Source organism: Strix uralensis, chromosome 5 (genome assembly GCF_047716275.1).
Source record: "Strix uralensis isolate ZFMK-TIS-50842 chromosome 5, bStrUra1, whole genome shotgun sequence".
Taxonomy (NCBI): Eukaryota; Metazoa; Chordata; class Aves; order Strigiformes; family Strigidae; genus Strix; species Strix uralensis.
The window spans coordinates 78,975,425-79,002,016 of NC_133976.1; the positions used below are offsets into that span (position 1 = coordinate 78,975,425).

At 44.6% G+C, this 26,592-nt stretch overlaps 1 protein-coding gene across 1 annotated transcript in view; it reads right to left on the minus strand.

Moving 5' to 3' along the window:
* PAH (phenylalanine hydroxylase) overlaps positions 1 to 24,345 on the minus strand; it is a 41,308-nt gene extending 16,963 nt beyond the window's left edge. Inside the window, exons 1-5 of the mRNA XM_074871868.1 lie at positions 24,246 to 24,345; positions 23,995 to 24,121; positions 19,746 to 19,853; positions 9,254 to 9,437; positions 469 to 557 (exon numbers count right to left, since the gene is read on the minus strand). Of these exons, the coding sequence (XP_074727969.1) occupies positions 469 to 557; positions 9,254 to 9,437; positions 19,746 to 19,853; positions 23,995 to 24,121; positions 24,246 to 24,256 (519 nt within the window). The 5' untranslated portion in view covers positions 24,257 to 24,345. The remainder of the gene's footprint in view (positions 1 to 468; positions 558 to 9,253; positions 9,438 to 19,745; positions 19,854 to 23,994; positions 24,122 to 24,245) is intronic.
* Between the last annotated feature and the right edge of the window lie 2,247 nt (positions 24,346 to 26,592).

Consider the following 26,592-nt stretch of genomic DNA (forward strand, 5'->3'; position numbering starts at 1 on the left):
GTCTCACCATAAAAGAATTACGTCAGATTTAACAACCACATAACAAGGCACTAAGCTCAATCGTGTGTATGTAATCAAGGATGAAAAAAGCAGTCTTCCTATCTCTGGGCTATGATGTGTTGCTTCTGAAGTTTTTGTTGCTAGTGATTCACAAAATGAGTCTGAAGTCACCACATCAGAGCCACCTGGGAAAACTAGAGGTGTTCTTTTGGTGGCCCTGTGCTCTGATGACCACTATGACTTTTAAGGTCCCCTAGTATTTGCTCAAATTAAACAAACCTTTGGTTGATTTTCTTCATAACCAGGGTTTGGGCTGATTCTAACTGTAGAAATGTGGTACCCTTCTTGTCCTATACCATGTGAGACTTAGTCTACTAGTTCTGTCTTAAAGCAGAGCAAATCTAAATGAGAGAAACATCTGTCCCAATAACTAGAAACATGTTAAAAAAATAAAGGTCTGTTTCTTACAGGATGATCAGCATCCAATTCTGCTCCATAGCTGAGGATCTGATTGGCAAACCTGTCCAGCTCCTGGATACTTCTTGGGAACCATGGCACTACAAAACAGAAAAGAAATAGAGACTGGTATGTTTCTTCATTACTTGGTTTGGGCCCTTCTTATGGTCTTTCCATATTTTCATCATGAATATAAAGAAATATATGTAAGGGGCTAAATTCTTCAGGAAGCAATGGCCTTTCCCTGTAGTCAGAGGCAAGAGTAAACCCTGCAAATTGTCTTGAATGTGTGGCTGTTTTGCACTATTGGAAGAATACAGAACATCAGGAATGTCTAGCCCTTGGCACAGAGCTGGCTTGTATGTTTATGATTTTCTGTTTATTATTCTGGTCTTCTGGCTTACCAAAATGTAGGAATCTGTCCAGATTATCCTTCCTTTCACAGTAGCTAGAATCAGCCATTTCAAAGGAACAGTGAGAAACCCCCCAACAAGAAGGATACAGGATTATTTCACCCTCTGAAAATCTCTTTCTAAGACATAGGATGCTGAAATAAAATTATAAATGGCACCCTGATACCTCAGACTATCATTGTATTACTGTAGTCATTATACAATAATGCATTAATTTAATTAACTTTCTGGGCCTGGTTCTCTATTGCCTTGTAACTCACATACTATACACATTGCCTACGGCACAGGCAGGATGTGAAATGCGATCACACTGACTACACAGCATGTAATGCCCATGTGGCTCTCCCTTTACAGAAGGACATAAGGTAGAGGGCAAGGAAGAATCACAGGGTTTTCCAGATATGGTCTGTTCAGACAGAGGAAAGCAGAAGGCAAGTGTCTTCGTGGCAATTGCACTACAAGGAGAAGCTCTTTGCAGCTCGTGAAGTACATGGAGCCGTCATGCCAGGTATAACCTCCTTCCTGGAGCCATGAGTGTATTCATCCAGCGGTCCAGGCAGTCCCCTGCCACATGTCCCCTCCACAGCAAGAGGCTTGGCACACACATGCAGTGGCTGTACCAGGATGCGGCTCCCTCTTCCATCTCCTCCAGGAGGATCCAGCTGCATACCAAGCCAGAGATCTCCTTGTCAGCCACCACCAGACCTGGCCACCCCAGCCCTCTGCAACATTGAGACAAGGAAACAATGCAGGGAGCGCAGAGACTGTGGGCCCTTTCCCCTCCCTTGCCCCATCATCGCTTCAGGAAGTGCATCAGTAGGTACCACCACTAGGTACCACTGGCAGCTGAGCACATCTTGGGAGCTGCCAGTGCTGTTGGGTTCGGCTTGCTTGGTTTTCCCTTCTGCTGCCCCATTCTTACATTTTTGTCCCTTTGACCCTAGCTGACTACTTTTCATTGTCCCTTCCCTTACCTTCTGCCGAAGTCAGAGGCTGTAGCTATTCCTGAATTTAATAGCCTGTGATGACCTTCTCACAAATACAACTAATTGCTTTTTGAGCCCATGTATACATCTGACTCCAGGAAACTCTGCAGCACTGAGTTCTATCATTTCTTTACATGTGATATGAAAAATTACTCCCTTTTGTTTTAAACTTGATTATTTCATTTGATGTTAATTAGTTCCTGCATACAAACATCATTTGTTGTTATTCACCTTCTCCAGGCCACCTAGGATTTTATAGTTCCCTGTCAGATCCTCCATCTACCATCCATCTTCCTGGCTGAGACTTTGCCTCTGTATTTCAGGCACAGAAATCATGGGCTGTCTTTGAGCACTCTCATCACTTCTCTCTGCACCACTTCCAGTTCTACCATACTTTTTCTAAGGAAAGGGCACAAGACCTCCATCTAAGGATATACCCCGTGCTCAGGCTCTTCAATCATGTCCCATATGCTTCACACACTCAAGTCAGCAACACAGACTTCAAGGCCAATATCACCCCAAATTCTGCTGGTCCAAGCAGTCTCTCCATCAATAAAATGTTTGAAGTTTGTTTAGTGATTTTCTTGCACAAATGGGTGTCACTTGCTCAGTCAGTGCTTGGAAAACAGCTCATTCCCCTGTGTGGCTCTGCTCAGACGGGAGCACTGCCACTCAGCCATACCTCCCCGCCTGATTTTGGGTTTTGTGCCAAGTGAACCTGATCCCCAGCCGGCAGCTGCTGCATGAGCTCCCTGCCGTGTCTTGCTGATGAAGCTCATCCCAGACCTGATGGACCACCTACGGGATAAGAAGATCACTCTGTCTCCAGGACTATTCAGCCTTGCTTTCTGCTGACCCTGACAACACGGAGGGCACTTGTGGCGCTGGCTTTCTGCGAGGCACCTGCATGGAGGGGCCGGAGCAATAACAGCAGATTTACGGGGCAAACTTTGGGCGGCCGCAGCTCAGCCCCACGCAGGGTGCTCGCTCCCCCTGACCCACCACCAGCCTGGCTCCATCCAACACTCCCGCTGGGAGCCCTCAGTTTTCAGGCAGGCCAGGGAGAGCAGGCAGCTGGTGGCTGCCAGCCGGGGGCGGTCCTGGGCTGCCCGGGCTCCCCGGGCTGCAGAGACCCGGCTGGGCAGAGCTCCCGGCTGTGCCTCCCCTTCTCCCGCCCAGCACAAGTGGGTTTTGGTCCCCCGCTTTCCGAACGGCACCACCCTTCTGCTTTGCCCTAAAAACCAGACCTGAACAAGTCACTAGATGGCAGCAGCAGCCCCAGGAAGATCTTCCCGAAAGACTTCATATGCTGCGGGGTGTACCACTACCTTTTTAGTTTCTCCAGAAATACTCTCTCACCTTGCTGTTAGCAACCTTCCTGCACCTCCAACCCCTTGAGTTAAACTAGTCAGAGGGGTTGAGTGGAAAAAGGTGTGTTTGGGTGCTAGAGACAAGTCACTACTCACTCACACCAGGTGAAGGCTGAGCACACCCAGCCACCCTGCCCCTATATTCTATATGAGCTACTAGGCACTGGGTTTATATTCTAGCTCTGCCACTGAGCTTTGTGTGATGGTGGGAGAATCACTTCACTGTTTTGTGTTTCAGACTCCCCACTATCAGGCTGGGGTGAGGCACACTGATAAATGTTTTGGGATTAGACATGATAAAAAGCTGTCTGGCAGCCCCACAGCAAAGAATTTGCCAGTGTTAGAGTGAATAACCACCATTCTCAGAGATGCACCATGACTTGAAGTGTCCAGGCTGTGCAGACAAATTGGCGGGGGCTGAAGTCTGCAGTGGATTTCAGCAGTGATGTCTGTACAGTTTTGCTGCCCTGAATCAGAAAAGTCTAGCTGGGCAACATTTGAATCCTTGCAACTCCAAGAAGGGATAAAATGAATATATAATAGTGACTTACTTTCATTAAATACACTTTATTCTCAAGATGCCCAGAGTACTTGGTGCAGAGCTCATGATAAACTTTGGGAAAGACTGACTCCCGGGCTGATGCTGTGTCAGTACTGGGCATGGGGAAGAGTGGCTTTTTTTTCCCCTACACAGGAGCAGCACCTTATTCTCTAGGCATGCAGACCCTATTTCCAGCAGATCTCTGCCCTCCTCCCAGGTCCCCTCACACATCAGCGGTAGCTGAGAGAGAGCAGCTCTGAACTTGGAGATCTGGATGAAAGGGGCAGGCTGTGAAAGGGAAATCCTGAGGATGCTTAGTGCTATTTGCTACAGCATGGCTAATGTTGTCAGGTCCTGGAAAGTCCTGAACCTTCTCAGTTCTTGTGGAAACAAGGATCGAAGGTCCTGAGCACAGCCCCATGGCAGGCACTGCACCAAGTCCATACGGCCCCTGCATCAGGGACCAAGGTGCAAAAGAGCTACTGGGTCTCCTGCCTAGCTGTGGTGTGCCAGGAGGCTGTCCCCAGCCCTCCCAGCAACTATTTAAAAGATCAAATCAAATTACGCCCTGGCTGATTCTATCCCGTATTTTGTTTGCAACATCCTCCTCCAGCTAGTCCGCCAGACTCGCTGTCTGTCTGCACCACCATTAATGAATTGCCAGGGCAAGCTGTTGCAACACTGGGCCTCTGTGAAGGTCTGAAGAGCAAACGTGGGCTGATCAGTAATAAATATTGATTTGTCTGTAAGTGAAACAGCAGCATTTATGGGATCATGCTGGACACCCAAGTGGTGACCAAATTACCATGGGGTCAAATGCTTAGCAGAATGCTAATAAGCCATTTATATGAGAGGCAGCAAAGCAGGGGCAGTGATGACTTCTGCAGAACTCCTCCATTTGGACCATTGTGAGGAGGGTCAAAGACAGGTCTATGCAATTTATAGCAGTTCAAGGCCCAGGTTTAGACCTTTTTTAAGCAGTCCCGAATGCTTTGGCCAGCCTCAGGGTTTAGCAAACAAGGCCCCTACAGAACCTCAGCTCCCAGACTGTCTCAGAAATGCAATAAATTGTCTGCATTTCCCTAATGTTGCAAAAGAATAATATTTAATTCTGTTTATTCATGGGCTCCAAGTGGACTGCAGATACCCAGCTTGTTTCCAAAAAGAGACATGAAGAGATGCACTGTGTTTTCACAACAAATCTTCCCATCTTTACAAAGTGTTTTTGGCCCAGTGACTGTTAGCCCATCTCATCTGAAGCTCTAAAACTACCTTTGGATTTAGAGCATTTTGCTGGCCTGCTCTTAGCTAAAATTACATTGTTGATCCAAGTCTGGTATTTGTAACTATTTGGGTTTGTCAAAGGGAAACCAAAATTACATTTTGCATTTCATTGAGAAAAGACTCTAAAAGCAGTTAAATTGACCAGACAAAAAAAAAAAAAAAAAGAAAAAGCCATTAATTTATCCTTTGCCCAATAAAGCCCTTACACGTGTTTAACACTGAACTACACAGAAGGGGCAGAATACAGAAATTTCCTCTGACTGTCCACAAAGCAGTGCCCTAAGAATGGCACTGTGTGCTTCCTACAGGAAACTGAGCAAAATAGGGTTGGTTCTTTTTTCTCAAGTCATGAGCATGAGCAAAATTAATCCTTAGCAAGGAAGAACTGAGAGAATCTTTAGACAGCAGTGAACGAATTAGTCACATGGGACCCCAGACCGCCTCCAGGAAAAAACCTTCCCAGCCTTTACCTGCCCACTGAGAAGAGTGTGACAATAGCCCCATAAACCATATCTCTGAGTTTTTGCTCCCTGGAAACATATTGCTCTCATTCTGTGTTTTAGGAATAAAATTTCACACGAGGGTATCTGTGGATTATGACCAGATTTGCCAGGAGGATACATTTGAAAGGCAAGCTGACCTAAAAGGCACCACAAGGCCTGTTATTTGTTAATGCCATCACTGATAAAGGACAGCATCTTACCACACTTTCTACAGCTCAGGCTGTTCCCATCTCACTCTGCTCTTGTAGCTGCCTCAGCCCAGAATTTGCCACCCACAGTTCATCCCCTAAGCAGGGCTTGTTTGACCTTTCAAAATATGGCTCTTTGGGGATTTCAGTTTGACTGGACCCTTACTGCTCATGAGAGAAGTTGAAATTGAAAAAAAATAAAAGAAAAAGACAAAGGGCAAAAAGAAATATCAATCTTCCTCTCTTTCCTTGGCAATAAATTTCTCCCACTTTATACTATTTCTGAATTACTGAAACTAGCAAACAAACACAAGTTATCCTCTCAGACAGAAGGGGATAAACTCCCTTTCTGCAGCACTGACAGGATAATCTAGCTCAAAAAACCTTTGATCAACACAGTAACATGCAGTGAAATCCTAATCCTACAGCTAACCACAGGAGTTTTGACTTCTGTGAGGTCAGAATTTCACTCACAAGCCTTTCATGGCTGATATTTAGAGCTGTATCTGTAGCTGACTCTGGCCTATGCTTGTACACAACTTTATTATTTAATAAAGTTTATTATTAACTTCTTAATAATAATTAGAAAAACAGAAGTAATGGCAAGCCCTTCTAAGCCTGTAGCTTTCTTCTGGGAATAAAAAAGCCCCCAAAAGAGAACCTCTTTGATTTGACGTGATCATAAATCACCTAATCAACCTTTTGTGCCTTCATCTCATGAATGGAGAAAACTGACTCCAAAGAGTAGCTGCCTTCTTCTTTTTCATCTTCAAATGTAATGTCATGGATAAGACACAAAGGAAATGGTAAAAGGATTACCAGCACTGATCTCAAGAAGGTATTAATGTCCTTTCATGTTGTTCCTAGGAAGGAAGAGGAAGATCCAGACCTAAAGTATTTAAAGTCTGAAATCCTATTAAAATCACATCTGTTATCTGAAGAGGCATTTAAGTATGTCTCAGACTGGATGCTGGACAGCCACCACTGTACTGAGCAGCCTCAACTCCAGCAAATGTCTGAGAATTAGGAGCATGGACAACTCACAAAATCTTTCCTTATTTCTCACTGAAGGCAGAATTACAACTGACCTCCAATGAACTTCTTAGAGGAACAGAGAGTTATTCCTGCTCCCATCCAAGTGGGTAGCAGAGCTTCCCTAGTTTCAATAGCAGGAGTGAGGGACATCCACAAGCCCAAAAAGTGGGGAGACAGATGGATGGTGTTGGACTCACATGTACCTGTGTGAGGCAGAGCAGGGAGTGGGGGGGATGGTCACCCCATGGGGACTTTTCCTCCCCTCCTCTCATCTCAGCCCAGAGGTGCAAGGGTCCCACAAGGATGGGGCTGCAGCAGTCAGCAGCCAGGGTCCACGAGACCAAAACTGGAAAGTAAATCGAGGTGTTCGAAGGGACATACCAGCCCCGAGAAGTGCAGAAGAGCAATTCCTCCCTCTGCCCCATGAGGATGGCACCACTCCATACCAGGCCTTGCACAGGACTGGGTTCTTGTTGCCTCTGCTGCACTACAAGGTTTGTGCCAGCATGATTTGTGAGGTTCCAGAGATATCCAGTGTGGGGGAAAGCACTGAGACAGCACTTCATTGTCACTTTTTGTTTTGTTATGTTGCCCTTTACCGTCAGTTCCTACCTGAATAAGGAGAACCTGGAAGGCAGCTGGACTTTTGTGAAGGATCTATCTAATAAACAACAAATGAGCAAGCACTGGTTTAATAAACGGTTAATGAATTGCTTACCAGAGCAATAGAGTCCTTATAGCCCATAGTTATATCTAGGTTTTATCTAACCTACTGGAGACACTCCAGATAAGACCAACAAGAGCAAGGAGCTCAGAAATCAGGTGTCCCAAGAAGGGAGGGCTGAGGTTGAGCAGGATATTGTCACCTGAGACCGAAATGGCTGGTCTGAAGAGGAAGAGTATCTTCTGTCCCCCGTGTCCAAGGCAGGCAGGGGGAGAAGTCATCAGCTCTCAGTGCAGCAAGGAAGACTGGTCAGAGCAGGGCAGCCCCGCAGCACAGAGCCGTGCAGCCCAGGACATCTCCACTGTTCAGGGCAGACAGTGGTTTAGCTGGTCCTGCCTTTGCCAGGGAACAGACCACATAACTCCTTGCAGCACTTTCGTCCCCATCTTCTGATTTTAAAATTTATGTTTATTTTTAAGACAGTTTATCACAATCATAACGTACTCCCCTGCCAGTGCTTGCTGTATGTGGACTGACTCTGAATGGACTCACTATACAAAATGACAAAGTCTGACAGGATTCACAGGGTCTGTGTATCACTTAGAAGTTAAAATACATCTTTTCACGTAAGTGCTCTCTGGGATAAATGTTCAAGATAGGACAGTCCCCCAGCTGGGATGCACAATGCACAGGCATTGTAAATGTCTCCAGGGCACCCTCTTAGTGACCTCCCTGGGGACTCCAGGGAGTCATCCTTCCTTAGGAAGGTAAAAGGCAGTCTTCAATAGGTGACATTTTTCCACAAAATGGCACTATAGGGGCTTGAGTCTGCTGGGTACTGAACAGACACAGATTTGTTATGGGGATAGGGTGTGAGGGAATAAGAGGCAGATCAAGGCCTGGATTTCTCAGGGGAATTGATCTACCATCTGTAAGTCAAGTCCATGCACGCAGCTGCAGATTTTGCTGGAACTGTTTGCCCTTTTAGAATGTGATTGAGTTCATGTGGGTTTTTTGAATCAGGGCAGACAGTAACTAGACAGATGTGGTACACCCCACATGGAGATCCTTGTTGTCTCTCTTCTAAGTTCTTGTGTGGGCAAAGAACATAGAAAAAGGCTAAAAGTGTACAAACCCTGCAACGGCTTTCAGTCCTCAGTGATCCAAAGGCTATGGGGTGGTAGTCAGAGATTCAGGGGACATGTCCTTGGGCTTGATAAGCTAACCTATCTGCATTAAACATGGTGGTATAGGTCTCACTTGCACCCCTGTTATACCTTCACATTACAGATGTGCATCAAGAACAAAAGTTGCCAGCCTGTGTGACTTGCCAAAAGCTGTGTATATAAATGCTGTCCATTTTAAAATAGGGCAGAGGCTGGGAGCAGAAAATAGATGTACCTACAACTTCCTGCACCACTGCTTAGGTATTTACAAGTTAAGCCCTTAGTCTGTGACTCCAATCATCCTTTGATCCCTGTTAACTTCTGCAGGTAGTGTAACAAGCTACCACAACAAGGCTGTCTAAGAGACTGTGAGTGCTGCTAACCAACCAGACAGATGACAACATAACACCATAACACCAGTTCCCAAGAGACCTACTCAGAAACATGGCAAAATGTGGAGCATGGCAGTTTACACTGAGAGAAAATCTCCAAATGAAAAAGCTTATAACACAGACAAAATAGGCAGAGGGAGGGAAATGCAGCCATACAGATCCAAGAGTACCTCCTTTGCTGCAGGAAAAAGAAGTCATTTAAGTATGTGACATAAATATGCCTTGTCGATGTTATCCTTGTCAGTGTATCCTTACCGGTGTCCTTCTTCTTTGTTCGTGAAAGCTCATGGACTGTTGCTCCGATATCGTTTCTCAAGGACTTGATGATCTTGTCCAGTGCTGGCACATTCTTGCCTTCCAAGTTAATGAAAAATTCATACTCGTCTTTGTTGAGACGGGAAGGTCGGGACTCAATGTGGGTCAGGTTTATACCTTTTTCCTGTGAGAAAGAGAGATTTTCATCCCACAGGGTTTGGGGGAAGAAATATGCCATAAAGACTAGCTAAAATTCATGTGTCAGTCAGCAACCCACACTATACAATCCAAATAACTCAAAAATAGAGACTTGCCTCTGGTGGCCACTGGACTGAGGACTTTCACAACAGGGAGAGAGACAAAAAGGAAGAATGAGAAGGATGCAAGATTCACCCTTGTGAAGAGCACCAACATAAAGATTGTGCACTACATAAACCTTTGAAAAAGATGGAAGCAGGATACACGTTGTAAACAGGGGTTTTATTGTAATTAGTGACTCCAGTACTGCAAGTACATAATGGAAGCTTGTCTGTGTGGACAAGAATATTTCCCCAGGATCAACATGGGAATTAGGCGTTCCACCTGTAGGGGCCCCTGTCATGAGAAAGTGAATGCTGTATTTACAAGCATCTTGAAAGGAGGTTGGCAAAGCAAGCAGCTGGGCACCCTGTGCGATAAGCTTTGCACAGTCACCTGCAAAGCCACCTGCACAGTTTCCAGGGCTGTGAGCAGGTGTTGGGCAGACATCCAAAGGGAAATGTGGATCTGCACTAAAAAGGCAGCCCAGGTTTGTACAAATAAAAACGTGGTTGTTCTAAATCACGGAATCATAAAATCGCAAAATCTCAGAGTTGTTGAGGTTGGGCAGGGCCTCTGGAGATCATCTAGTTCAGCAGTCTGCTCAGGCAGGGTCTGCTAGTGCAGATCGCTCAGGACTGTGTCCAGTCGAGTTTTGAGTATCTTCACAGACGGAGACTCCACAACCTCTCTGGGCAATTGCTCCAGAGTCTGATCACTCTCACAGAAATTCAATTCCATCTCACCAGATACCTTCACTGATCAGCAGCAGTGCCTCCTAGGTCTGAAGAAAGGGATCACTGGCAACTGTAGTCTTGATGACTGTGGCCAGTGGGTACCTGACCTCAGACATGCCATCATGTCAATGTGTAACAAGTAGCTAAAAATCCTATTTTTCCAGTCACTTAAACACAAATCCAAGAAAATCTACCTCAGTTTAGTTGAACTCAAATGTTTTCCTGAACACTATAATTTGAATATGAAAATATTACTTTATTTTCTTTGAGAAAAACCTTTTAGATTTAAGTTGGTGCTGGTTTTACCACCTAACCTTTCTGTTAGGCTCACACTAGAGCCATGGCCACAGCACACTGAGGTCAGGTCTTGGCTTCTGTCCCCTGGAAGGATTAGACAAACCCCTTGAGGAAATTTGGGCCTGAAAATCAACTGCAGAAGACTCAGAGGAGCTGACACACAGTGCTCAGCAGCCCTGGAGAAGCTTTTTTTTGCTGCTTTCAGTCTTAAGAAGACCCCATACTACATAGAGTGAAATGATGGCCCCACTGGTGTCAGTGTCAAACCCCCTGCTGCAGTGGGGTCAGGATTTCATCCATGAAGAAACATTGCAAGGATCTACTTGTGACCTACAGGGAAGAAAGAGCAAAGCTTTTTTTCTGTACCTCCCTCTAGTTTGAGCTTCTCAAGGCCTTTAAGATTTTCTTTGCTCCTCACAGTGCTTGCACAGCACAGGGGGGCATCTGGCCATCAGCGGCAAAGCCCTCATTCACTCCATCACAAAAGGCAGTTTATTACTTGGTAGGAAACAGCATGCATGTCATTCCTCTGTTTCCTGAGTGTCGCACGCTACAGATGAACTTAAATTGTTTGGCTAGATACCAATACAATAAGTTGAAAAGGTCAAAAGCGCATTCACCAACTGCTGCTCTTGAGAGATGCTGTCCTCACGGGGCCGTCTCGGGGAGAGAATGACCACCACTGTCCTGGGCCCCAGGGACAATTTGTTTTAGGCCTCCAGAGCCCCATTTCACAAACAGACCGTACATTGTACCCTCCGCCTGATGAGGCACTGGGATGTGGGGCTGCCCGGAGCTGGAAGTTCAGAGGACTCGGGGCTGGAAAGCTTTTGACAGAGATCAGGCACAGGGGGCTGCCAGCCCCTTTACCACAGTTACTCCATGGAGAGTGCTGTGGCAATGTGGGGCTGGCATCTGGAGCCCTGGGTCATTTGGCCACTCTGCATAGCCACTCACAAAGGTGGAGAGTGGGTGTAAAGCCTCCCCCTGTTAAAGGCTCGGCTCAGGCACGCTGAGGTGCTGCCTTACCTTCATCTTGTACTGATGTGTCAGGGTGTTGTTTTCTGCCTCTGTGTAGATTCACAGGGCAATGGGATCCAGGGCCCTGACTGGACTTTCTACATTCTACCATGATAACATGGACCTACCTCCCTTTGGTGGTCATTATCCCCTGCTTCCCTCCCATACCCACAAGTGTTCATCCCTGCCTCAGCATCCCTCCCCTGGAGATAGCAGAACTGTTTGAGAGATCACACGGGTACCTCAACGATATCTTTTTTTTTTTTTTTGGACAGGTGACTTTTCCATTGTACCAGATCTCCCACCTGGCTTAGAGAGCAGCTGCACAAACAGCAGTGCCCACAAAGTGGAGGGAATGATGCAGGGGTTGGGAATGAAGAGACAAGCTGCAGGGTGGCCACAAGGCATACTTAAGGCAGCAGGAGCATCAATGCCTCTCAAAGTATCGCCACAAGCTAAGAGTAGGAAAAAGGAAAAAAAAAAAAAAAGAAGACAGGGAGGAAGGAGGTTCTTTCTTACACCTGAGACAGCAGAACAGCTTCCTGCAGAGTGTGAAGCTGGTTTGCTGTTTATTTGAGAGGTGCCTGCAGCTCAGCAATGTTCAGAGCCAGCCCGTTACCTCTGTGACAAGGCTTCAGGACCTCACAGCAGAGAAGCTGAAGGGAGAACCCTTCTGGTGGCTGTTTTCACAGCAAGAATTCAGCAGCATATGTCCAACTCCCTGAACTGGTGCTCCTGGAGAAACATGCTCTCATATGCTGTGCCTTGCTACTAAGTCCCTGATTTCAAAATATTTACAGTGGGTCTGTTACTAGAGTTGCTTTACAAATCTCAATCTCATTCTAGTCCAACTACTCCATCTAGCGTTTAATCTTCATAGTTTCACATTGTTCAAAACTTTTTTGTATCTTCAGTATTGCCAGATATTGCCATTGCATCCAGTTTCTCTTCTGGAGACAAATTGTTACCTGAAATAGGAGAATATGGGCATTTTTTGGTTTAGTTGTTTATTTTGAGCAGTTTTTCAATTTGTGTTTTTTAGTAGAGCTTGAAATTTTGATAATATATGTTCTCAAAAGACAGCTAATAGGAATTCTGTACTTATTTTATGAGACTTCATGATTTCTGAGCTATTTTTTGTTGATGGAACCTAATTCCTAACCTAACTGGTTCTGGGAGATCTGGGCCATCACATGTTTAAGACTGGATTCACACCTGAACTATTAACATTGGTCTCTTCTGTCTTTCTTATTTTAGAGCTGGTAGAAATCAGATGAGTCCATGGCTAGAGATTAGACATGCATTTGCTGAATTCACCTCATCATCCACTTGCAGCTGCAAAGCCCTTGCAGCAGGTTAGTGCTTCTCTGCTTCTCCTCAAGTTTATGACCAGCATAGAGGTTGAGTCTCTCCTACATGGACGCATCCTGTCATACAACCACATATCTGCTGAAGTTCTTCTGTGCTGGTAGAGGAGGGGTAGCTGTTCACTTTGCGTTTATTTCAAAGCAGTGTACTAGGCCATTTCTAATACACTTTTTAGCAAGTATTAAAAACTCATAACAGATTTTGCCTTGATGACTGAGGGTAGCATTAGGTGTAACACCTAATAGAAATTACAGGAGTACAGTATTGCCAGATCCCTTGAAATTAGCAGAAGTCACTCCAAATTTCTTGCTTTTTTTCTCCTCCACTCCTGGGGGTGAAAGATCTCAGCTTTCATTATTTGAATCTCTAAGTTAACAGTATCTCTATCACTCCCCGTTAGAGAAAGAAGTCTCAAGATATGTTCTCAGAGCTCAAAAATCAAGTTAGAACTAAGTCCATTTTGTGTAAGTCATCATTTTTGAATGACAGGGGTTAGTAATACAGATATCAATTTACAACAGAGCCAATGATGGACGCAGGAGGAGATTGCCCATCTCCCTGCCTGCCTTACCCCACAGTGCTGGATTTCAGCCTTGGGTCCCTCTCAGAGGCCATGAAGCAGCTCCAGTCCCTTCCCCAAGTTATTCCAGTTATGCCATCCTGACCAAACACCTCCCGTGCTCCAGCTGCCCCACACTGGTGAGATCAAACCAGTCTGGTGTTATACTACATCGGCAGTCTTGCAGAGGTCACTGCCAAGAGAATTTAGTCCCACCCTCAGAGTTTAATGGCCTGATCATTGGAAAAGAAAAATTGTGTTTTCATAGCTACATGGGGAAGCTTCCAGTGGGGATGGATACGTTCTGGGAGTGTTATGGGCTACTGCATCCCATGGCATTCATATGTCCTTCTGTTTACGCATTACTAAATGCTCCTGTATATCGTTGCTAAAACTGAGTACAGCTGTGAAATCCATCTGCAGCTTGTTTTCATGACTGTTGTCATTAAGTTTGGCTTCATCAGGAGACCCCACATTGTTACCAGATGCAGAACCGTTGACAGCGCTATGGTGCCGCTAATCAACATTCACTGAGAACTTGGGTGAAATCTCCCAAAACAAGTATTTACTTGCACTTTGCACCAAAAAAAAAAAAAAGTGATATGTTCTTTTATCCCTTGTCACAGGCTAGTTCAGGGCTTCCTGAAGGGACACTTTTGGAAGCACACGTAGAAACTCAGTGCCTAATTTTCACAGGAATTAGGAAGTTGCAGCAATGCCTTCAGCCATGGTTTCCCAAAGTGAAGGCAAACGCAGACAACTGGTTCAGCTTTACTGTCCAAGGGTCTGCTTCTCATCTGAAGAAAGTACTTCCCCATCTTCTCCTTCACATCTGCTAGGGTCTTCCTCACATGACAAACTCACAGAGGCAAAGGGACCCAGAGCTGACCGGTGCCAGCAAACAGCTCCAAAGGACAGTCAGCCCTGGAGCAGCCCTGGTGTCCATCACACGGCACTTCTGTTCCAACCCTAAAGTTTGGTATGAGGCATTCAGCATAATCTAGTCACAAAACACATGGAGTGGGACAAACCAAAAAGTATATGTGACACTGCGCAAGCACCTTACAAGAGGGCACTCCTCTCTTTAAACTCATGTCGGTTTACTAGATCAAGGAGCCCTGCTCTCCTGTCCCTGGAAAGAGGAGAGCTCAGACTGAGGACACAGATTTGGAGCAGTGAGTTCAGGTGTAATAAAATGATTGTAGCCGTTCATATGCATGCTATGATGAAAAAACAAGTCTCTTCGTAGAGTCACGCCTGGCCTGTTCGTCTGTCCCTGCAGACGGCACGCCTGGCCTGTTCACCTATCCCTGCAGACATCTCCAACACACCCCCTGGCCAAAGTGACTGCTCTCTTCTCCTGATTTGGAAACAACCCAAAACACTACAAAGCCAGTACCTTCCTGAGGGACAAAGAGATAACAGTCACTTTGGACTTTCTGTTGAATAAAGTAACCTCCTAAACAGAAAAAGAGCACAGTCATTTTTGCTGGCTCTGAACAGCACAGGTTCTCATTTAATATAGCCCGTTACTCTCATCCAGTCTTCCCACAGAGCACTAACTTACTCCAGGAGCAGGAGTACTACTCGGTGCAAATCTATGAGTCTGCTTTTGAGCTAGAGCCTTACTCATTTTAAGTAACACCACTGACAGCCAGACCTTGTACAAAGGTCTTGCTCTGTATTTGGGAAGTCACGTCAGTGAAAAGAAGATAGAAGGCTCCTCTATGAGAATGGGTTGACCAAACTTGTAATATATTCCAACCCAATGTTTGCTACATGCTACAGCTGACACGTCTCCTTCTACTTGTAAATCCATCAGGAAATGAACTTCTGAGGAGGTTAATGTCAAATTCATGTGGAAAAATGTCAATTAAAACTGAGGGCAATCCTTTTTACATATTGAAATGTTTAGTTCTGATATTTTTTAATGTTGAATTTAACTCTGGAAATGCCAATCTTTGAGGGGGGACAATTTCTTTTTTTTCTTTCAGAATGGGCTTTGTTGCTGTTTAAAAACGAGATCTCAATTTCAATAGGTTTTCATCACTACAGAGAAAAATAAACATTCCCATCAAGTGTAACACTTGAGTTAACTCAAAATGCTCTGCTTTGCTTTTTCAGTTTTGATAAGAAACATTTCTTTTTCTGACCTGAACTTATACTTTGTAACTTCTTGATGTGCCCAGTGAATCAAAAAAGAAATATAATTCCACAATGACTATTCTGTCTTCCTGATTTTAAGCATGTTATTTTACTTATGTGTAATGTTTTGTTTCAAACAAGTATTTATTTGAGTATTGTCTTCCTAGCTACCATCTTCTATAACAGCATGAACCAGATAAACAGCATATGGCTGCACCAAGCAGTGCCCTAGTGTACTGCAGGTCCTATCAAAATTAAATTGGTGTAAAGACTGGGTTTATGCTGTCACTACAGCCATCCTCAAGTTTGCAATAAGGGCAGAGGTGTTGCCCAAGCAGAACTAAAAGGAAGTTGCATGAACACTAGAACAGATAAAGATTAAAGCTTTTCAGCTTAAAAAGCCATATAGTCTTTCTTCAAATGTGTGCCTGCTCTTCTGAGGGTCCAGCCCTTCTTCCATAGACTGCTTGCTCTTTTTGGACATTGTGCATTGGCCCAACAACTGAAACACATTAGAGAGAATGTGAATCAAGAGTAAATGTAAGAAAAAAGTGGATATAATCAAGTATATTTTGGACATGAAGCCAGGAGACATAAGGAGCTGAGTACATAGAGGATATTCCTCAGAAGAAAAGTCTTCAAGCTACATTGGAAAAACAACAGTTGTCACTGTAGCCACATACTTGTCTGCAACTGGGACCTGAACAGAAAGCAAGAGTTTGGGTCTTTGAGCAAAAATACAAATGTGAGAGCATGCAGCACTCTGTCAACTGCATGATCAACCCTGAGATGGAGTAGGACAAACATTAATGTTTCCCCAAAACACATTGAAAGTCTCTTAAACTTGGTGTCTCAGTTACAAGATGTAATTCTGTGCTGTGAGCACTCTCTCTGGCACAAGCTGCTGGCCTTGTGCCTTCCCCTACCTGGATATAAGGCTCCCCTACCTTCAGTCCATCCTGGCCCACAATGAGGGCTCATCACCTGGGCTGTGTTTGGACACTGCGTCCTTCCCTGGGAGGTTTTCCTTCCTGGTGAGTACAGATTACATCTGTACTGGGGAGCAACCATGGTGCTTGGTGAGCCAGAAGTCCTGGACCTCCCGTTATCCAGGTGCAGGGCCAGGCTGGAGCACAGCGCAGCTCTCTTTGGGCTCTTGCTCCCCATGGAGTCAAGCTGTGTAGGAGGCTAATGCCTGGACAAGTTTCACCCCAGCACAGAAGTAGGACATGGGCAGGATGTGAACCTGGGAGTGAGGAGGTGCTCCTGCATCCCAGGCAGGGACACAAGAGTGACTGAACAGCCCTCACAGAGTAACAGAAATTTTTCCTCCAGCTCTTAAACCAAGGAGAGGATAGACCTCCACAGGTCCACACAGACACCTCCTTTACAGAAAGACATCCTGGCTGCTGATGGCACCATGAGATCTCTCCTTTCTTTAGGTATCCCCCTCTATTCCCTGTGTCTTCATCTGGATCTTGCTTCTAGGCTTTCTTCTCTGTCTTGAGAGAGGATTTATTTTTAAGACATGCATATTCACAGCTCACTTAACCCTCCTCCTCCCCCCTTCACTTCCCAGAGTAGTTTTATAGATTGGCTAGAGAAGAGGCAAAATCCTCAAAGCCAGTGCTGGAGGCACTGTCCCTTAATCACTCCCAAGAGCAAGCTGGGAGGAGGAGAGGGTTGAGCTGTGCTCTCTGCCTGCATTCCCACGGCGAGTGCCCAGAGACACCCCTGGTCAGCCCCCAGCCTCAGCAAGGTTCAGAGAGGCTCCAAACATGCCACGCACGGCCATCAGCACCAGAGGCCACACGAGGTCTGGCCCTTTGTGGGGGTCGACGGCTGCAGTGCCGTGTCCACGCCAGGGAACAGTGTGATCATATTTTGTGGCTTTTGTGTTTTTATTTTTCCTACTTCATGTGGTTGCGTGAGGCAATAACAGCCAGAGCAGCCGTTTCCACATTTCCTCCCTGCGCCGCCCGTCTGAGACAAACCCACTGCATCTCCCTGGGCTGGCGCCCAGCCGACGACAGAAACCCTGGGGACAAGGCAAGAGGTCTCCCTGCCCAGAGGAGCCCACCAACAGAGAGTCTGAACTAACTCTTGTAGCTAACTTGCATCTCGCAGTTGATTTTATTAAGCAGGGAAGGGGTACAGAGGAAAAAGTCCTCTCGAGGTCTTCCTCCTGTCCCCACCCTTCACCTGCATATCACCACCTTCCCCTTCTCCGCTGCAGATGTCACTGAGCACAGTCTGTATCTCTGAGGCACCATGGTTATGGCCCAGGTAGGAAAGGGTGGAGGTTATCTCAGCCATGCATGCACACTGCTGCACACAGGGTGAGGTCCTTCACACTGAGTTAGAATTGCCCAAGGGCTGCCCTGGTTTAGACACCCCAGCACTCATAAATTCACCAGTGACAGACCTGAGGAGCTACAGCTGCAGGTCAGGCTTGTGCCATTAAATCCCTTTCCTCCAGCCGTCCATCTGTTTCCCTACTACATTGCCAACAGCATGCAAAACTGCTATAAGAGCACCTATGCCAAGTCTCTTGACAAGCTTTGGTGGCTGAGACACTGAAGGTTTGCACAGAAAGAATTGGCTTTGTTGGGCTGGGAAACCACCCAGCCATCAGAGCAGACGTCTTTGGCTGAGACCCAACCCTGCAGTTGCCATCAGGGCCACTGGGGAAAACCATGACTCATCCAGTCTGGTTTAGGTACCTGCTTTGGGGCAAGAAGAATCACATCCAATAAGTGGCTACTTCTCTCTTTCCTATACTAGTTCCCCTGCAGATTTTCCTTTAGAGATGACAACAATTTGGTTAGTAGGCAGCAGTGCATTTAACCAGAGAATATCAACAGCCTCCTTAATTCACTTACAGACATGCATGCCACTGACATATGGACATTTTGCAGAACTGTATTACAGTGGTCAGTTCACAGATTTAGATGAGCTCTGCTGACATTGGTATGAATTTCCCTTCATCTTAATGAATCAAATATGTCCTATAAGTCATAACTATTTTTCATTTGTACTAATACCACACAAACCTTTCATTTCCTAGTCAATTATGTTTATGAATGGAAAGTATGCAGGCCACAACTTTTTACAGTGTTCTATAGAAAGAACTGCTTTCAGGCACAACTATTACATGATGATGTTCTAAAAAAAAAAAAAAAAACCAAGTCACTAAACCAATAGAACAGTGTATTTGCGTGCGAGTGCAGAGTACACAGCTCTGTGTGTTGCAACACAACCACCCGGAATTACAAGGATTTTGTGCTTTTTAAACAGCATCCATGACATCTGGGAAATATTTCTGCAAGAATAAATAGGCACACAGTGTCCTGAAAGGTAAAGGGCTTCTTGTTTCCTCAAAAACGTTCCAAATCAGCCAGTACAAGTTGCTGAGTCCCTTTGGCATAAACAAAGTGCTGTCATTTTGTTGCTGTTTTGTAGCTCCCCTCTACCGCCTCTGTAGAAGTACCACTGGTGGGAGATGTGGGCTTATTTATATTAGATTTACTGTGGTGGACAAGGGCTAAGAGGATGGTAGCTGTCGCCAGCAGAAATACTTCATGCAACCTGTGCACTGTGAGTCACAGGGCTCACATGCATGTTATATTTGCCTTTCTATACATCTACATATACATACACATATACATGTACATGTACATAAGTGTACGTGTTCCTGTACATATACGTATAAATATATATACTCAGATGTCAATCTCAGGTTATGGCCCAGTTCACTTCTGCCTCTTACTCAAGCAGTTACAGTGGAATATTTTCTTCTTAAATGGAGAATATGCATTTTTTTCCACCCTCATATCTGTTAAAAGTAGAGGTTTTAATTTAAAAGTTTGAAATCAAATTTTAACTTAAAAAGGCTACTTCTGCTCCAAGACTTTAAGGGATTTTAACCCCTGAAAATAAATGTGTGCTGCTTTCCCCCATTATGGCAATGAAATGGAATCATAAACATGACCACAAATACCCTGAACAAATGTTGTTGCAATGCAAAAATTTAAAGATCCGATCAGGTCTCCTGAAGGAAAATATTTACCTCAAATGTGCGGAGAACTTTAGCCAATGCCCCAACTTCTTCTTTCAGAGAGAAAATCAAAGAAATCACACCATTTTTATTTGAGGACTCTTCAATGTACATAGATTCCTGAAAGAAAAGAAAACAAACAAACAAAAATATTTACATTCACCCTAGGAGTCAGTTTTGGTTTGCTCCATTTTGCATGGCATCAGCAATGTAAAGAGGGTATAAAGTTGCCTCAAGTGGAAATCAAGGCAACTGTTGCTGCCAGAAGAAGTAGAGCAGCTCCGGGGCTGCTCTGATTTTTGATGGCAGAGACAAATCCCTTCTCCCCCACAGGGCCCATGTGGGAGCGAGGTAGTCAAAAAGGACGTGAAAATAGTCTATTACCATCTCTGCCTTGCTTCACCTCTCAAGTATATCAAGCTTAGGGATGACTGGAAACATTACTGCACTTCAGTTCCAGCTACAGCGCAAAGCCCTTCCCTCAGGCATTCTTTTCATTAACACGCAGGATTAAGCAGAGCAACGTAGATGAGCTCTGTGCAGAGATGTAGTCCGTGATCTATGTTTCCCTTCAGTTCTGCTTGTACCTTCCAAGTAGCCCCAGGAGAGGTGGTATTCACTAGAGGGATATGGAAGGTAGTTTAAAAAAAAATAATAACAACAACAAACAAAAAAATAAAGGGGAAAATGTTGGATCAAACACTTAGGTCTTCCCTAAATCCCACAGTGAGTAAAGACCCAGTTAGGGCAAGATATGTTTTCATTTATGTTTGTTCCATTTCTCTTATTTATTTTCTCCTCTGCAAATTCCAAAAGGCAATTTCCAGTATTCCCAAGCAAGAAGAAGGTTTACTTTAATTATTTTCATGGTTCTCATTACCAGAATGTCTTAGTGCATCTCAGTACATGGGAAGAGCTACTTCACCACTTCAGAAACAGGAAACTGAGTCCTGAATGGGGCCAGATTTTCAAAATTATCTGGATACCTGACATGGCACGTAAGTGCTTGATGAGATTTCCAGAATCACTTAATTTTTCTGATGTCAGAGTAAATTTGATGCACAACCATTACAAACTTTTGGAAGTTACATTAATGCCTTATTTGTTGGGGGTTTTTTAACATCTACTGGCCGTGGACAAATTGCCCCTGGTTGGTATTTCAAAGATCACACCAGACATCTGCAACACAGATGGGCACAGATGTAACGAGTCCTGAGTCAAAACTTGACTTGAGGTATCCATTCAATTTTGCTTTATGAAGATCTCTATTTTCAGTCAGAGCATGTCCTCATTACAGCTATTGTTTAATTTAACATATAAATCAGAGTATAAAGAGTCTCGGTTCCCAAATATTGTACTTAGAAAAGACAGTCTTTGTAGCAGACAAATTAATAATCATATCCAGTTGCCCTGAAGCCATAAAGTTCTTGGTGGGGGCTACATTTTCTGAAGCAGTGTTATAAGGAACTGCCTTCTTTTGTAAAGTAAATAACTGCTGATTCTTCAGGCTGTCTCTGAGGCTGCCTAAGAATTCATTGCCAGAGACCGGCAACAGATTTTTCTATCCGGCTTTATTTCCAGAGGTTGCAAAGGTTATCCAAATGTTTTCCATTTCTATGGGGAACCTCTAGTGGGAACTGTAGTAGAAATACTGGTTTTATGCAGCAGAGGGAAGATTGTCACCTGTTCAACTGTGACACTTCCCACAGCATCTCAGTGTCTCCTGAGTCTTCACCCAGCCAGGGAGCTGGCCCAGCTCTTACATGGTAGGGACCAAGAGAAAAAGCAGTCAGGAGTGATGTGGCAACTGGCTAATGAAACCCATTTACACCTCAAGCAACCACAAGGGAAAATGATGGAGTCTGTCAAAAGACAAACCAAATGGCAGTAGTCCAGAAATTTTATGATAGTGTAACCAAAACTGTCCTGTGAAATACTGTCCATGCATTGCTTTGCGCTTCTGTTTTCTCTCACCACAACCAAAACTGATCTTAGTTCAGGACAGAACTGTGCTACACCAGTGTCTATCCAATGGACTGAGAATTTCATTTTAATGGTCTGCACTGGAAATGTTTTAGAAGCCATGCAGTTATGTATTTTAAATACTCTTCCCAAGGCATGCCATGAGGATCTTCTATGGTGGGTCGACTTGAATCTGTGTGACAAAGGGAGAATTTGTTGTTTGGACACTGCAGGGGATACAGTGCAAGGTTCAAGTCCTGTAAGGTAATTCTGATGTTAATTGGTCTCTTTGTAGCATGAGATTACCCAAAAATGCCTTAAAAAACATCTTTCCAACCCAGGTAGATTCTCACTGGTCACTAGCCTTGATGTGTTGAGATCAGCCACTTTCAATCTGTCCTCACTCATTTTCCCACTCTTGTAAATTGATTTATGTTGGTGCTTAAAAGTAAGACATACTTTAGGGAGTAGGCACTAATCTTGCAAACAGTGATACTTGCTTAACTTCTTGCACATCTGCATATACCCTCAGTTCACTGGAAGATCTTTGTACAAACATTAGTTCATTCCTGAATCTGTCCACAGAGATGACAGCTTTCATTGTAAGGAGAAAGAAGAGTAAAATGATTGTTTTCCCAGTACCCAGTTCTTAGCAATATATATGGAGGCAATACACATCAATACACACTGGAGACAATATACATCAATATATATGCTGGAGGTAATATACATCAACATACACACAGGCAGCCACATTTATTGCTGAGCTTTTTGTAGTACCTATGCATAGTTTTCACTGTTGATCACAGTTTATCTGTGCTCAATTCTAATTTCTTGTTTTGCAACATACAGAGAGGAATTGCAACTTTTGGGTAGTTCTAGTGTTCTGTTACTACTGTCATTATGATTAAGAGTTGAACAAATTGTTTCATTTTCATTGAAATATTGCTTATATGACATGTATATATGATTTATAAACATAGTGTGGAATAAATTAAGCTCTAATTTTCTTCCAGCTCCTTTTTTTTCAGGAAGTAAAATAAGAACCAGATGATGAACATCCATTCTTGGACTTAATACAATCTCTAAGGTAGGTGATGTGTAGATGCAAGGATGGGTTTTCCTGAGCACAATGCAAATCTGCATTTTTAATTGACCACTTTGCACATAGATTGATATTGCCTTCCTGACACATGTGGCAGCATTGGAGGTCAATAACACAGACCTGTCAGCCTAATCCTTTTCTGAGCTGGTTAGATAAAGCCCTTCAGAATGAATTCCAACACTGTTAAATCCAGAGGAAATTTTGCTTGCAGTTTCAGTGAGAAAAATTTCACCTCTGTGTGGTAAATTCCAGACTTACTAGATATAAAAAACAGTAGAAAAAGAAATGCAAAAAAATATTTCAAAGGAAATAAAATTCCTAAGTTACTTCTGAAAATGGACCTAGTTTCCAAGTCAGATTTCTCAAGGCATTTAGATGCTCAGCTCCCATAGATGTCATTGGGACCAAGCAATTATACAACTTGGAAAAGTAGCAAGGTGAGACCCCAGAGAATTGTAGTTCAACCTCAGCACACAAAGCAGTAGGAAACCAGGATTCCTTGGCTGCTCCACTCCTAAAAAGGCTTGTAGAAATTGAAGCCCTTTTTTGCACATATTCTGCAGCTTGTCTCTGCCTTCAGAGCATGGCATAGGATACATACATGCAGAATGTGATCCTAATAATTAACCATGCTGGCCTCAGGTTACATCACTCGCCCCTGCAGTAACTATAGTGCCTGAAATGGAAAGGCATGGGCTTCAGGACCTCCCTGTATTTCCCAAAGCAAAGGGTTCAGAGTAAAGTCAGTAAACATTAAAAAAGGGGATGTCAGAGTCCCAAAATTTAACTAATAGCTCAACCAGAAGAGCACATAACTTCAGCTGCTTTCCTTTAACAGAAGACAGCTTTCTTTCATCACACAGGTTTAAGACCTCTAATTAGCTGCTGCTCTTTTCTGCTTCTTCTTCTCTTTGCCATATATGCAACGATACTGTTGAAATGTTCATTCCCATTCCCCCTGTACTTTTGCAAGCACAATTAACAACAGACAAGTGTGTCGGCTGCCAAAAGGGAGAACGGTGGCAACCAGGCACTGCAAAGCATTGAGACAGGAGCATTGTTTCCTCCTATCTTGGGTCCCACTGCCTCTCAGAGAGCAGGGGACAAGATTTGGAAGGGGGGGGGGGGGGGCGCAGAAGGGAGGCAGCCACAGCCCCCCCTGTGAAAAGCAGGCACACAGACCCCATTGCTTACCTGGAAAGGGTCACCATTCAGCTTGCAGTGCTGTGCATCCATGTTGCAGAGACAGCGATGCCCACGCAGAGAGGCCCCTTCACCACTGCAGGTGAAGCCTTCTGACCTTATTACAGTGGCCAAAGCTCTGTGCAAAGGTATTTAAAGTGGAGTGAGTGAGGCAAAGCCATCCCCTTCCCCCCCCTTCCCCAGCTCCCTCCCCTGAACAACATGCCAAGGGGGCGTTCTCCCTACACGCCCCCCCCACCCACCCCTGGCACATGGACAAGCTGCTCCATGCCAGCCGGCCCCTGTGAGTCCCACCCCGGTGCGTAGCGGTTCTCCAGCATATTGTTTCTATCTGCGCCCAATGTGGACAAGCAGCATGCTTTGAATTAACAGCCTTCCTCCTCCTGATCAGCCGCTGCTCTCATTTTTCCACGTCAATGTGTCATCTTCAGTTCATCCTCCCCCCCATCTACTCCCACCGCTGCATGTGTGTTCAGCCTCAGGTGGGTTTCTCATTAGGGCTCGCTCCACGTGACCAGAGATCAGATGTCCTCCAGGATCTAGTTTTTGGATGCCAGACTTGGGGCCAGAGAGGGCTGTGGCACAAGGAAGCAGCTGGGGCACTTGTCCTTTTGGAATGCATCCAAGAGGTCAGAGATCAGGAGACATCACTCCACACACCAGACATTGGAGAGAGAAATACCCTGTGCAAAGGAAGCATGAAACACAAGTTGGGTGCATGAACCTCACACTGGGATATGAGTTTGGATATGGAGAAAGGGAAGAAGGTAAAGGAAGAAAAGGAGCAGGGAAGAGCAGGTCAGAGCTAGAGGGAGGATGCAGAACTGCAGATGTATGTATGCTTGTATACAGTGTCGGCCATGAAGAGCTACAAGGGGAATGGGAATGGGGGACATAAATTATTTCAGAAAAAGTTGGTAAAGAATTGGTATAAAAGAGCCCAGATTTGGTTTAGAAAGAGTCACCAAAGGGTCTGAGGGAATAATGGAAAATTGTAGCCCAATACCAGAGGGCAGGTGAAGCAAAAACAGCTAACTGGTCATCTATCTGTCTTGTTATTGGGAAAGATGAAGTCTGTACCAAGACAAACTATGTCAAGGCAGGTAATCTTGCTATACTTTTGTGATGAAAATAAATTCTGTGGAATAGAGAAATCATCTCTTTACAGTTATTTTAGCCTTGAGGGAAGCTCTACTACATGCACCAGTGAAAACGCAGATTGGTGAATACTAATACTTACCATGAATTATTGGTACTTACAAAATCCAATAGCTGCTAAATCCTATCAGCCTTCTAGCAGGACAACTGAGTGCAGCCACTTTCAGGGATTTCAGTCCGACCTCATGTTGAACCCCATGACTGTGGAGTCAGAATCCAGCCCATTGAAATCATCAACTGTACAATGTGCATCTGAAGTAACTCAGTGCTTTGGGTGTGAACACATACCTTTTTCAAAGAGCTGCTTGTTTGTGCATCCTGTGGCTGCACACAGCAGTAGAAAGTGACTTTCTGAAGTGATCAGCAAGCCTGTGGCATGGGGCTGGCAGGTCAAGGTAGGCAGCCAAACGCGATGCACATATAACACCGTGGGCCCTGCTGACACCATGGGGAGAGATGGGGCAGTAGGAGAAAGGAAGGTTAACCTTGGTAATTGCCAGCAGTATAAAACTACTTTTTTTTAACTGCTCAGCCAGTAAGTTCACTACAGGAAGGAGTATTTTGTGTCCTGTGTTCGTGCAGCAACTGACAGTCCTATCCATGATAGGGACATTGAAGGCCACCTTGCAAAAAAAAAGAAAAAAAAAAAAAGGCAGTGAGATAAGGGTAATGACAACACTGGTTATAGTAGTCCCTGTGCAGGGCAGGACAGCCACCTGCAACTGGTCTTGTTTACTTTCCCCACACATCATGCCTCGCTACCTGGTATATTTTTCAACTAGATTTTAAAAAACTTAAACGCATGTCCTAGGCTGGCCAAAATAACTGTGGCATCCAAAGTCAAAAGCTATTTTTTTCTGTCACTTGTTTATGTCTGTCTTTTTCTTTCTTTTTTCCTTCTCTTTTCACCAGCCTTTGATCAATCTTTTTTTTTTCTTCTCTGTGGATTTTACATGTATTTAATCTTTTTTTTTCCTTTCTTCCATCCCTTTTCCTACGTATTACACGCTCTGTTCCCTCTACCTTGACAGGAATGGCAAGGTAAAGTGAAATATCGGGCATGCAAAATACTGCTCATGACCAATCCTCGTAATTATCTATTTTGCCTTCTCCTACCCCCTGCTTTTTCTATTTATGTTGCAGCTTCTCTCTTACTCTTATTGCTACATAATCATAATAATATCACCAGTGTAATGCCACCAGTTTACTGTTTAATCAGCCTGAACTGTCAGGGGTTGCCTGGTAGCAAAAGGTACTGGCTGGAGGAAGCAAAGCTCCTTCTTTCCAGGAGGAACTCCCAAATTTTCGTGTTCTGGAGCAAAGGGGTGGGGGTGGGGGTGAAGGTGGGTGTGTCCAGTGTCATTACAGTATGAACACACAATTGCATCAGTAGTGTTACCTTGGACCATTTCAGAGTCCAAATTGCCTGAG